The 14,091-nt window shown below is 45.2% G+C and overlaps 1 protein-coding gene across 1 annotated transcript in view; it reads left to right on the top strand.

The window, feature by feature from the left end:
* Positions 1–890: 890 nt before the first annotated feature.
* The window catches only part of T265_06397 (hypothetical protein), a gene marked incomplete at both ends in the record, with an annotated part of 81,196 nt that continues 67,995 nt past the window's right edge, over positions 891–14,091 (top strand). The window contains 3 exons of the mRNA XM_009171645.1: positions 891–1,013; positions 5,917–6,054; positions 10,902–10,952. Of these exons, the coding sequence (XP_009169909.1) occupies positions 891–1,013; positions 5,917–6,054; positions 10,902–10,952 (312 nt within the window). The remainder of the gene's footprint in view (positions 1,014–5,916; positions 6,055–10,901; positions 10,953–14,091) is intronic.

Consider the following 14,091-nt stretch of genomic DNA (forward strand, 5'->3'; position numbering starts at 1 on the left):
CCCCGAAGCTGACGGCGTTAATCAACTTCTTCCGTAGAAACCTCAACAACCTAGGTCTCTGTTGTTCGTTCAGACGGCTATGCAGCATCCGCCTCATAATAGCGGCGTCAATAGAATGCACTCCCACTCTCACTTCACCTCTGGTTCACCATCTTCTGGTCTGTGGATCGGGAAATTTCTACCCTGCTCTCTTCCCTTGAGACCCCGTAAGCACTGTATTGAAAAGAGCTTAATAGCATTTAGGAACCAGATGATAGTTCGTACGAACTATCTACGTTCTATGGTGAAGTTTTCCGTTATAGTAAGGGGAAAATTGAATTTATGGAAGATATTACAGACGAACTACTGGCAACCGCGTTGAGATACTAAACCCGTTTCTGATCTGGAAACTCAGGCTACTTCAAGTAGGTCACTGGAAAATTTATTCTTACACGCGGGGAGTATGATTCCTAGGCCAGTGGCCTTGGGCCCTATTTAAGTTGCTCATTATGAGCTGACGGTGCTCTGAGGTTGTTGTCACTCCAGGGCATGGTTCCGGCGATAGGCAATGCTTATTCACTGCTTCCTCGGTCTAATTGTCATTCATCTCGGCGTGTCAGCATCTCCTTCCAACAGTGTCATATGTGAAGGCGGCAAGTGTTATCTGGAGTTTGAGGAGTGGGTTGTCCAGGTTCCTGATGGTGCCTTGGCAGCGAAACTCGTCGCTAGGTGTATGGGGCTGGACCTTATAAGATCGGTATGTTGCTTTTATTTTACGCTGACCTTTAGTTAAATGGGTTCGACAATATGTACTTGCTACGTGCTCCGAAATTATTAAAAAAGAGAAACTCATTGCGACTACTCAGGTGCACCAGAAGTTCCTCTGTAAGTCTAGTAACATTGATGTATATATGTATATATTTTCCTTCAAGGTTGTTTGGGCCGAACGACAGGTTCCACTTATTCGAGAGAAGCGTTCTCTCTCCCCATCCGTCCGTTGGAATGATCCGTTATATCCACAGATGTGGTATATCGTAAGTGCATATGGTTTAGTAGCCCTTATAATCCCGTCAGACCATCCGTACGAATATTTCGGTACGCAAATAGGTTACACAGCACTTTCTGTTCGGTATACCCGTGGTTTTGGAGTAATTCCATCGTCTGACTTTTGCGCCAGGAATTTAGCTTACCATACCTGATTCGTGCATGTAGGGTGACGAGTGTGACTGGAGTTTTCTTGCACCTGGATGGGAAGAAAGAATCAGAGTTTTTTTTATCAAGATGAGTAATGCTCATAACTCGGCTTTGCGCACACCAGTTGACAACTCGGGACCTAATCAAACGGTGGTCGAAAGTTTGTGAACCAGACGTTACTGGTGTGCTGGCATTTCACCTAACAGATTCGACACAGTTAAAATTCGTTAAACCCAACCTTTCCCCGTTCTGTGGCTTATTAGTTTTAGTCCTGCTTCTAGGTCCGCTGTCCTAGAGGGGCGGGACACGTTTGACGTGGCAAACCTCTTCATCGGGGTGTTTTCAAGTCTAGTATTCCATAGTTTCCGCAGAGTTTTCCTTCCTGTCTAGATCCATCAATGGTATGGATGGAAATTCGTAAATGAGGTAAATGGAGCATCAGTAGAATTTTCATTTGAGGGAATTTCCGTCCCAACATCGCTCATCCAGAGAGGCACCCCCAGCCTTTGAACAATCAGATTCGATCTGAAAGGCAGCAGACAGTAGCACCCTATTACACTACGCTGAGTTTTGACTTCAAATTCCCCATACAGCATAGAACATTTGTTACATTATTATGAGCAGGGGGAATTTCTTCCCAAATGTCCACCCCGATCCCTCCCGTCCAGTCATTTTGCTTGCTTTCGTTGTTGGCCAAACTTTAACCACTTCCTTGCACCCCTTAGCTTGCGTCCTTCGGATTAATCAGTTGATCGTTTTGCCTAGGCCAATTGGTCCCAGTGAATCGATAATCTTGTGCGGTCCGTCTTACCTTTCATGCGTTCCAGTTAATCCGTTACTAGCCCTCGTTTTCCTCTCTCACTAGTTCTTTGGCGTTCACCACACTGCTGGGTGCTCTTGTGTGTCATTTTAATTGTTGGTCACCTTTTGTGTACACCGCTTTGTCGTGCTCTTCTGAGTATCTTTAAACCCAGGAGACTCATGCTATTATAGTAGCGCAGAACTTGAATTCAGCTTCTTTGGATTTAACCCAAACCATTCGTCCACTTATTACTGAGTACTTATCGGGTTCCGGTGATCACGGTGGACAAATGTTCCGCCATCGGGCACTTGGTAATGTGTCAGAATCGCTCAAGCAGCAGGCAAAACTTATCAGGTGGGAGTGTTTTGGGCATATAATACGTTTCCGTGGTCACCCTCTACTACTCCGAACCCGTGTTGGTGGGAAATCCGCAGAAGGCAGGCTATGACGTGATAATATGAAATGGAAGCGGCTACCGTCAATCTCAACTCTCTGGGATTTCCGCACCTTCTTAGGTGGAATCCACTTGGTCCCCCGTGGTTGCGGTTAGAAATCCTACAGAACCTGCTACCTCACCGGCGCTGTGTTTGTCGTCATCCGTCTAAAATCTCTGTTCTCGTGTGCTACGTTCGTATTGTGATGTATGAGGCTCTCAAGGGACATTTTGTCAGCCACGATGATGGCGCCTTGCCCCAAGGTGATGCTCAGATGTGTTTATTCGGTAGTTCAGATGGCATGAGCGCATTTCCCTTCACGGGTTTCCTTCCGAGCACAGACCTCTATTCAATGCTTCTTCCTTTGTTTTTACTGAAACCATGTTTCTGCTTGATTGTATGGGGTTAAGAATCAGTTTCGACTGCCGTCCGTGATAGAGTTGTTGGTGATAACGATGCTGGTGATGAAAGGTTGGTTAGATTGTACGGCCATCACGACCACTGTATTCCAAAGATGATCCCATTAACCCGATCCATTGGAGCTGTTCGTGTTCTCACCGTTGTTTCTTTGGAACAAGTGTTGAGATATCCTTCTATGGACGGGCAACCAATGGACCGTTTGCCGGATTAGGGTAACAGGCATCTACTTTTGTCCTTAGGTACATGTTACGAGAATGTAACGGATGTCACTTACTCAGAAGGGATAACATAGTGGGTGGCCATGGGAGTAGCTCAGTTATGCAAAAGTTGGCACCGTACTTTCCCCGCAACATCCAGTAACGCTCAACCTTAAACTTAATATAGCAACGACGGAACAGCCGGAGTACCTCATGGGATCAACTGTTTCCCCAAAAATTGTCTTGAAACACTGCTACTCTCAGGTGACGCTAAATGTTTAATAACGCTTGCGGCAGCTCGTTGGGGACTGTTTAAATGTGACCTAGTGTTTACATTTTTCACCTTGGGTCACTCAGGCGGTCATAGGTGCAGAAAGCTTTGGAGGGTATGGAGCCTGTCAAGATGACTTTTGAGACCAGGAATGTTGGTAGAATGCCCTACAACCTGTGAAGTGCATATTCCAAGTTCACAGGTTCAGGTACTCTGGATTCACCAGGGGAATGCCGGGTTATTATCAAGATCCGGAGAGGCTCAACATATTGGACGCCGTTTAGTATTGTCGGGGATATTCACGTCATTAGTCGTGTTCCGCTCCTGTTCTTGATAGTTGGTCAAAACTTCATTTCTAACACAGTCTCAGGGTTCATGGCACTGGACTGGTCGAAATGGATCTGCAACAAACGTAATACTGCAATTGATAACTGGGAAACCGACTCTAGGCTCGTCTTCAGGTTCAGTTAAGTCTACTATCGTTATTGACGTCTATTCTTTCGGGATTAGAGCAACAGAACAAGAGCATAGACTGAGCGTTGCTATTTCTAGGTTGCTGTAATACTTCACTTGTGCCCTTTTGGCTTACACTTCGCCACTGGGGCCGATTGCCATGCATTGAGTTTTAGTTCAAGTTGTTCCGTTTCAAAAGAATTTTCCCCAGCAACCCAGTAGTGAATATGAGCTTTCGCAGTACCCCACGATGCCTTCACACACTGCTCAATTAAGGAAATTCTGAAAACCGACTTCCTGTCGAGGTGTTCTCCTTTGTTCTCACTGCAACTCGTTGTTCGCGACTCGCGCCGATCCGAATGTGTGAATAAGCTTTGGAAATACAAGATACTTGCAAACGGTTGATCGTCCAACTCCGACGAACCTTCATTGCTGCCTGACAATGTTTTCCTCCACAGAAACCGATCCGTAGTTTCACCTTCCCTAGAAGGAGCTGCTTTGTACATAATCTGTACGGTTCAGATGGCCTCGCCTGCTGCTATCATGGTCTCAGAAACCGACTCTAGGCTCGTCTTCAGGTTCAGTTAAGTCCACTACCGTTATTGACGTCCATTCTTTCGGGATCAGAGCAACAGAACAAGAGCATAGACTGGGCGTTGCTATTTCTAGGTTGCTGTAATACTTCACTTGTGCCCTTTTGGCTTACACTTCGCCACTGGGGGCCGATTCCATGCATTGAGTTTTAGTTCAAGTTGTTCCGTTTCAAAAGAATTTTCCCCAGCAACCCAGTAGTGAATATGAGCTTTCGCAGTACCCCACGATGCCTTCACACACTGCTCAATTAAGGAAATTCTGAAAACCGACTTCCTGTCGAGGTGTTCTCCTTTGTTCTCACTGCAACTCGTTGTTCGCGACTCGCGCCGATCCGAATGTGTGAATAAGCTTTGGAAATACAAGATACTTGCAAACGGTTGATCGTCCAACTCCGACGAACCTTCATTGCTGCCTGACAATGTTTTCCTCCACAGAAACCGATCCGTAGTTTCACCTTCCCTAGAAGGAGCTGCTCTGTACATAATAATCTGTACGGTTCAGATGGCCTCGCCTTTGTACATAATCTGTACGGTTCAGATGGCCTCGCCTGCTGCTATCATGGTCTCAGGGAAGCACCCAGCTATGAGTTGCTGAAGCCATCAAGGCGCCTTCGTGATGAGTTAGGGAGATTTTTTGCCAGGTGAAGACTGTTTTTTTTTTCACTCTGGATGGAAATAAGACAATTGCGTGATGCCTAACGCAGCCGTCAGTTTTTGCTGATAACTCAAGTGGATATTCAATTTTGGATAGACCAGCGCTACTCTGGATGGAAATAAGACAATTGCGTGGTGCCTAACGCAGCCGTCAGTTTTTGCTGACAACTCAAATGGATATTCAATTTTGGATAGACCAGCGCTTTGCGCACGATAACTGACTTACGAGATCATGGCTATCGTGCCGCAGTAACTATTTTTTGAAATGGCTTGCCAATAGTCCGAGCTTGGACCTTATCAAGAACACTTGCGGGAGGGAGTTTACAGAGTTGATTGCGGAACTGAATTCATCCAGGTATTGAATGTGAAAACGATACAGCAATGGTGAAAATGAATTATATTGAATACGGAGTGCGTTAAAACCAGATATTTAAACAACCAAAAATAAATAAAAAACAAGCTAATCGGCTCGATGCTAAAGTTGCTCCGACCGGAGTGGAGTCTCGTAAACCCACATCTTGTTGTATGATTTTTCTGCGGTCTTGTAAATTTAATCTCAACTGCCCACGCGTATCCAGTGGCCATGCAGATTTGCGTAGGCTCATATAAAGTTTGAAGATCCTACGCTGAGCAAGGCTTGAAGGTATGGCACACGCTATACTACGTGAGCCTGATGACTCGGTACGTGTCAGTCAATAGATGAGCATTCGCCGTGTTGCATTGAAATCAAACTACTGAAACACGTGACGAGCACGATAACGGCTGTTCTAATCCCTACAGTCAGTGTTGTACCGAACACTCAATGGTTATGAAACGCTTACATCCCCCTCTTCTCGCTAAATTCCGAACTGAGTGATTTATCCCGTTTCGAATGACCTTTAGATGCCTCACCTAATCTGTTCTCATCATCCTATTCTAGATACGAAATGACCTAAATCAGGGCTACGATATGAACGTCCAAGAAGCCTGGATGTTAGGCTACTCAGGCAAAGGAGTGGTGGTCACCATAATGGACGATGGTGTGGATCACAATCACACAGATCTGAAGAAGAACTACGTAAGTCGGTGCAGCGCAGTTAGACAGTGTTTGGTTTTTCCTATCAAAGTGCCCGTATTCGTTACAGTTTCACTAGTTTTGTTATTATGATATAGTCTGAGTAGCAGACAGCAGCTCTGCTGTCGTCCGGGTTAGTACCACCACCCATGCCATTGGAAGCCATGTGTGTGTGTGTGGATTGCCAGGTTGCCCATCTGTGTACATTTCTATTTCATTTTTATACACTTCGCTGTATTATAATTTTCTACAGCACTGCGTTTGTCGCGTTTTGTTGTGTTGTACCGTATTACACTGTATTGGATTGGGTTGTATTNTATTATATTATATTATATTATATTATATTATATTATATTATATTATATTATATTATATTATATTATATTATATTATATTATATTATATTATATTATATTATATTATATTATATTATATTATATTATATTATATTATATTATATTATATTATATTATATTATATTATATTATATTATATTATATTATATTATATTATATTATATTATATTATATTATATTATATTATATTATATTATATTATATTATATTATATTATATTATATTATATTATATTATATTATATTATATTATATTATATTATATTATATTATATTATATTGTATTATATACATACTTACCTATTGCACGTACATATGCAGTTGACCCGCCTTAACACTCGACTTTTCGGACTGTTAACCATACAACGGTTGCGGCGGTGACCCTGCGAATATCGTTGTACGGAGTTACCACCTTGACCTAGTGGTCGGGCTTGAAAGCTGCAATGATCCCGCCGGCTTTACTGGCTGGAATACCGTATCACAGAGTGCAACCATGCCAGGAAGGCCAAAGGAGAGCAGTCAGATAAAGAACAGCGAGAATCCGCGCTGCGACCAATCGTGCTATCATGCGATCTGGGGTTAAAGTACTGTCTTCTGCCATGAAAGTGTGAAAGTAGTAAGGTATTTTCTGCAGACGACCACCATGTCTATATTTACGGGATCAGCGATGCTGCCTTTCCCCGAGGCAGGACGAGGTAGTAAAGATCGGGTCTAAAAACCACCTACTCCGATCGCTCCATGGTTGATTTTAACCACTGGCGCATTATTCACTACGGTCGGAATACTTTTTAAACCAAAGTCTGGTGCTGCTCAAAGGGTACTTGCAGTCGCATCTGGAATCAGACAGTAATACCTTACTCCGTGCGCCCCCTCGGGTTAGGCCACCACCCACTCCCGCAGCCGGTCAGGTCGGACTCTTGAGTCATCGGGTCTCCAAACAAAACCCCACTGCCCGCTGCTTGGCAGGACAAATTTTTCAGCCAGAGGCTAGGTTCGGGTTCCCGAAAAAAAACCCGCAACCTTCCACTGCCTTCTTGGTCAGACTTTTGAGTCAAAAGCTCAATGCGAGGACCTCAAACTAACTCCCTTCCTCGGCTTGGGCAACTAGGAGATATCAGTTGTCCTCACAGCTCCTTGTCCACTGCTGTCCCTCCAACCCCCTCCCATTACACAGGCAAAAGTTGCTGGCTCCTTTGGTCTGCAGTTACCTGACTGATATAAAGAGCCTAGAGAAAGGCCTAAAGCTTTGTTGGACATCGAAAACCGGGAGATGTAGAAGGCTTCTACCGGAAACAACCGTGCTGTATACCAATTGATAAGATAGACTAGCCATAACAAAGAAACGGTCAGTAAAACCATAAGTGAAATAGGTGGCTCATTAGCTCACTCGCAAAAACGCTGACTGAAAAGATGGGCGGAACACTGAAGAATAGTTTGGCTTGCCTCCTGAAACGCAGCCTCTGGAAACAGTGCAAACAGGCGAATGATATTTCAACTTACATCGCCCGCCAGAAGAAGATATAAAGTACGAAATATCCGTACTGAAATGCGAGAAGGCACCAGGATCAGATGGTCTGTATCCATCCCTCTTCAAAGAAGACAACGAGTCCCTGGTGTCTCATCTGACAAAGGTGATTGGTGTGATATGGAGTGAACTGAAAGTGCATGAAGGATGTGATACATCGACAGTTATTCCTTCAAAAACGGTACGCGAACGCTATGTGAAGATCATGATGGCATTAATCTGGTAGCGGTGGTGCCGAAGGGACTGGTTTTGTCCCCTGAAGGTTGACTACGTTTTCCTTCAAAAATGAGATCGGGAGCGACAGATCCGTGAAAGCCACGCCGGATTTATTCCTTTGAGAGGATGCATCGATCAAATTTTCACCCTCCGACAGATTCTGGAACAATTGCACTTCTTCCAGCAACCAACAATCATTGTCCTCCTTGACTTGGGGGCTGCCTTTTATTCTACAGACTTTGGCAGTGTCTATGAAGCAAAGATGTCCATAAAAATTCTCCGCTCTCCTCAAGTTGCTGTACGCCAACTGGCGCGGATGCGCAAAGATCTACTATGGGCTGTTGCCTGAATTCACTACATCAACTGGCGCGCAGATGCCCAAAAATCTACTAGAAGCTGTTGCCTGAATTCACTACATCAACTGGTTTCAGTCAAGAGTGTCACTCTTCACCTTTCCTCTTTGTCACTGGTATGATTATGGAGCGCTCACTCCCAGCGTGTTGTTTTGAAACGTCCCAAGATCATTTGTTCAATTGTCGAGCAAGCAGAGGATATAGCTCTTCTTTGATCTGACATTACTTTAATTTAGACAACACTAAATAATTCTGCGTCACACTTTGGCGTGTGCCTCACATCTGCAAGGCTTAAAGTACTGTTTCAAACCTCAACATCATGCTTGCGGATGAGCTGATTGAGGTGGTAGACAGTTTAGTCTACCTGGGCAGCTGTATCACTCCCGGTTGTTTCGCGAACGATGCTACTTCCATCCAAATTGGGAAGGCCAGACCAGTTTTTGTAAACTTGTGTCACCTGTGGCGTAGACGTGACATCCGCTTGTCCGTGAATTGTTTTTTTACAATGCTACGGTGCGCTCCATATTACTGTACAGGTCAGAAACCTGGCCGCTGCGCGTTAAAGACGTCAAAAGACCTTCAGTGGTTGACCATCGATGTCTTCGGAACATTGATCAAGTCTGGTAGGATCACTGGTAGGTTTCCACAAAAAGCAACTCGCCCATGATAGGTGAACTGATCACATTGCATAGGTTGCGTTGGTTTGGTTATGTTCTCCGTATGTCACGTGACCGACTTCCCCGGAAGAAACGAGCCAGCCTAGGTCAAGCAGTGACTTGGCAGCGAAATATGAGGCCATCACCAGCAAACCTAGCTGCGCTAATCGTTGCCTTCTACATGAATGGGAATCCCAAAACGGGATACATTAATCATTAGAGACGTTGTCGGACATGGCCCAATCGTGCACTCATTGGCGTTCATGTATTCATAGCTCCCCTGCCGATCTCCCCACTGAAAGTCCACGCATCAATTACATCAGTCACTGCTTCTAATGCGTAGCTCCCTACCCTACCTCTCCAAATCATCGGCGAATGAGACTGGGGCAGACATAACCACTGTACGGCAAGTACGCGGATTTTACAGCTGATGATAATGCTGAATATATGTGCCTGGATTCGTCTCATGCGTGCTGCGGGCGTCCAGATCACAGTTCACGCGCACTTCGCTGCCTAAGTGTTCGGCTGTCGATACTTGGCAATCACGAGCCACCATTCGGGCACGCTGAAGTGCCACCTCCGTTTTCCCCCGCGTTGTTTCCTCGGGTTAATACAGGATACAATGCGTTCAGGTGGATGTACGTATAGCTCAGAGCCAACTGTATCCCAATGCACGTGGGATACACAAGATTTACAGGATGAAATTGGCCATTCTGAAAGCCGTTAGTGTTGCCTCCGGTCGGACAACGCATCAGTTTTCTTGTCTAAGCTTGCGAGCTTGTCCTCCACGCTTTGTGAATTGTTTTTTCACATCCGGTCGGATGAATGCGTGGGTGTGTGTGCACACCACCCTTTGTGAGGCCATCCATAATGTGGTTACGCTACCAGTGTGTACATTTGATGTTTACCGACCTGCAAGCGAATCAGGCCTTCTCAGATTGAAACCTGTTTGGTGCAGTGGCGGTGGGTAGAATGGAACATACTCCATTCTGATGAAGATGTTGGTGGCTTCATCTGTTGTTTTGGCATGTGAAATAGGCCAATATGCGCGCGGCAGGACGGCTGTTTTTCTCAATTCTTTGGGTTTTCACCAGAGAGTCGGTACTGCTTCGCGTTCGGTAGTTTCATTACTTTTAATGAGGACGTGCCCATTATTTCAAGAACGCAACCCAGCACGCTCAGGCGGATCAGTCGATCGACAGACGCAACTAAGATATGGTTCGTTGTTCGAGGTGCCGGGCTTTCCGCTTCACTCAAGCGCGAATATGTTCACCTGTTCAGACGCAAACATTCAGATGTGTCCAGCATGCGCCTCACATGTTCGGAGTTCCAACCGCCTGCACAACCAATAATATGCACTGCTGATGAGCTCTAACAAGAGCGAAACTCGAGATCAGTGCTTTTCCTCTTTGGTGTGGACTCACCAGAATGATTGCACCAGGACAAAAGGACGGTTGTTCGACCGACGGTCATGTGAGTATGCATTCTACAAAATACTGCACCACAAAATCCATGGTTATTTGTCTGGGAGAGAAGGGGCTCCGTCTTGAATGGAAATGTATCCAAGTATCGGCAGCTCAGGTAAGTTTATTGCCTACTGGAAGGCACGTCTGCTAGGAAATCAAGGGCAGCAAAGAACTGCGGAACTTTTCGTCACAAATGGAATGTGTTGTTAGTGTGCTATCACGTGTTATACTGGCATCTTTTTTTCATGAACAACCAATCGGATAGTTTGACCTTTACAGGTGTACCAGTTTTCTTCCGGACTGTACAAATTTGGCGTACCACCAACACGCGTAAGTGTGGGTATAATCGCGAATATCGTCATAGCTGATTAATCTTTAATCGGTGAACCTGTTAGGTGCTTAAAGTCAGATCCTAATACGGGATGTTTTGTGCTACTGATCAACAAGTTATCGAACGCGGTGCCTGGGGGGTTGATTTATACGTGGCATGAATAAAACAGTCGTTCAGCTGTAGCACCCTTTCGATGCCTGACTGCCATGCCACCCGAAGGTTGCACGAGGGCTGGGACACTGTCAGGTTGCCCAAGCCTAGACAGGGGAGGTCGAGAGGCAGAGGTCGGGTTCGAACCACGGACCTTCCGGTCAGTAAATTCGCGCTCCAACCACTGTGGCCATCTCGCCACGTTCTGTTTGTCAGTTGAAACTATTCAGGGGCTCAAGGATTCAACATCAAGTCGATTCTTTTGATAGGACCAAGCCGTATGTCCCGTACGACCTCAACAGTCGCCAGCATTTAGTTACTGACTTGGCACATACTGGTCATCCTCAGGTGGTAACTTTTCTTGAGGGCTGCTGGGTGCCCACACAAGTCTGACTTCTAAGTGGTCCGAGAACCAGGTGAGGGTGTACACAGATGAGGTAGGATGTTACCTCGTGCCGCAGTACTCTTTACCTTCGCTTGTGTTACTAGAGGCGGTTCCCCCTTTTCAGTCCCAAAGTTCCTGATGACACAGGAGTCGACTGTTTTTTTCACACACGGAATGTCGTTGACATTCCGCCAACTCATTAGACTGGTTCGCAGCCATAGTCACGTGGATGATGTTTCCGAGGTCAGAATGTTGGAGTGCAGAACAAAAGTTGTCAATAGCTCTGTTGTTAGAAAAATGTCTACGCTCTGGAGCATACCAGGCCCGTTACAGGCGGTCACCTTTACTTGTTATCGATTAGTCAGAACGACAAATTGGATCGTGTGGACCGATGAGGTCGTAATTTTCGCTCAGAAATGGTAAAATACCATTCTGTTTTTGCGACAACTATACTCATTACCCTTCCGGTGCCTTCCCTTGTCTATGATGTTCCTATTCCACTGGATGTGTTGCACCAGGCTGCCTCACGTTTCAGTTGCTACGGTATGGTTCAGCTGTAACACCCTTCCGGTGCCTAGCTGCCATGCCACCCAAAGGAAGCATGAGGGCTGGGATACTGCCAGGTTGCCCAAGTCTAGACAGGGGAAGTCTAGATGCAGAGGTCGGGTTCGGACCACAGACCTTCCGTTCAGTAAATTCGTGCTCTAACCACTAGGCTATCTCGCCATTCAAGATGTCGCAATACATCTTCTGGATATAACACCCTACTGGTATGGTTGCTGTCGGAGAATTCAGCAACATTGAGGGTAGTGTGTTACGTTTATTCCATTCTCTTCGTTTCTTTTTTTCTCTTTGGTGCATCGCTTTTTAACAATGACGGATGCGTGCATAAAACACTCGTCACGTCATATACATTCACACAGTCTTTGAAACGACATAACCATAGGTCTATCATTCATGAAAGTGAATATTTCGCATCAGTTCGTGTCAGAAAAACTACAAATTTTAGCGAAATACACTCATTTACAAACAAATTTGGTTTTGCGAAACTCACCTGGAACCCAGCTGAATCTCTCGGTTTTGATGTTTCCAGGCAACTGAATGTGCTGCACCAGGCCGCCTCATGTTTCAGTCGCTACGATATCCGAGATATCGCGATGCATGTCTATTCGTAATGCACTATTCATAAGGTTGTTAAAAATTCGTCGACAGCCCACAACCGGTTTCGCGCTTCTTGGGGTTCATCAGGTAGGCGCAGTCCCCGAGTTTCCGTCAACCTTATATTCTAGTTGAAACCAAATTGCATCAACTTAGAGAACTACACTCATTTGCAAACTAATTTGGTTTTGCCAGAGACTCACCTGGAACCCGGCTGAATCTCTCTAAAACTTTTGTTTCACTGCACTGCAAGATTTTTCAGGGGATCAAAACTCCCGCACAAACTCAATAACTTTTCTTCACATGAAGATTTGTACACACACTCAAAGTGACCGGCAGCCTAGTTGTATCGAAGATGGCTCTATCAATGCCCGATTAATTTCCATCAAGATTGGTGATTTGCGGTGGATTTTGCAAAGAATAATTTCTATGCAGTACTCTTCTGGCAACAGTTCTAGAATCTTCGAACAGGGGTTACAATAGCCGATTTAACAAGTGCTTCTTTCAACAGCTGTTGTTCATTCATTTACATACGAGAAGGGATTCTAGCGAATATACACTCATTTGCAAACCAATTTGGTTCTTTCGAGAGACTCACCTGGAACCCAGCTGAATCTCTCGTTTATGATGTTCTCAGGCAACTGAATGTATATTCGCTAATCTCGTGCAATTTGGTTTCAAGTAGAACATAAGGTTGACGGAAACCCGGGAACTGCGCCTACCTGATGAGCCCCAAGAAGAGCGAAACCGGTCGTGGGCTGTCGACGGATTTTCAGCAACCTTATGAGTAGTACATTACAGAAAAGGGATTCTCTTCTTTGTCCCTTCAGACCAGATGTTATCTCTGCGGAAGCTTATTTTCAACATTCACGTGATAGTATTGAATACTTCTTGTAAACCTGGATTAGTAATCACTCTCCGCCGCTTTTCCACATCGCCGTCATCATTCTCTACTCCCCGGATTTCATTCAGTTCTCTATTTTCGCCTCTGCCACCATTGACAAGCTTTTTACTTGAGCGGGCCACCATAATAAGGTAATCTCAAACAGTCTGTTGTATCTGTTCTCTGCGTGACTGGTTGTTCATGTGCTAACACGGCTGGAGTCCAACTTACTCGTATACTCAACACCCCAACTGTTTTTATCGCTGCAAGCTCCACTCCTCTTGCGTCATCTGATCATTCCTTTGTGTGTGTCCTTCGAGTGGTCACATTACCTTTTGCAGCCTCGTGCATAGTTTCGTTGAATCACTCTAGACGGTGTTGCGTTGTCAAAGGCCTTTCCAGTAGCTCCTTTAGCCCTAATAAACCCCACAACCTCCTCACGGGACATTTACCCATTTCATTTCAACTTCTGTTAATTTAGGTTCCACATATGAAAAGTTGTACTTTCGTCTTCATTTCGCGACCATGGAGTTCCTTCAAATAACTGGACTAATTCCACACC

Source organism: Opisthorchis viverrini (genome assembly GCF_000715545.1).
Source record: "Opisthorchis viverrini unplaced genomic scaffold opera_v5_130, whole genome shotgun sequence".
Classification (NCBI taxonomy): Eukaryota; Metazoa; Platyhelminthes; class Trematoda; order Opisthorchiida; family Opisthorchiidae; genus Opisthorchis; species Opisthorchis viverrini.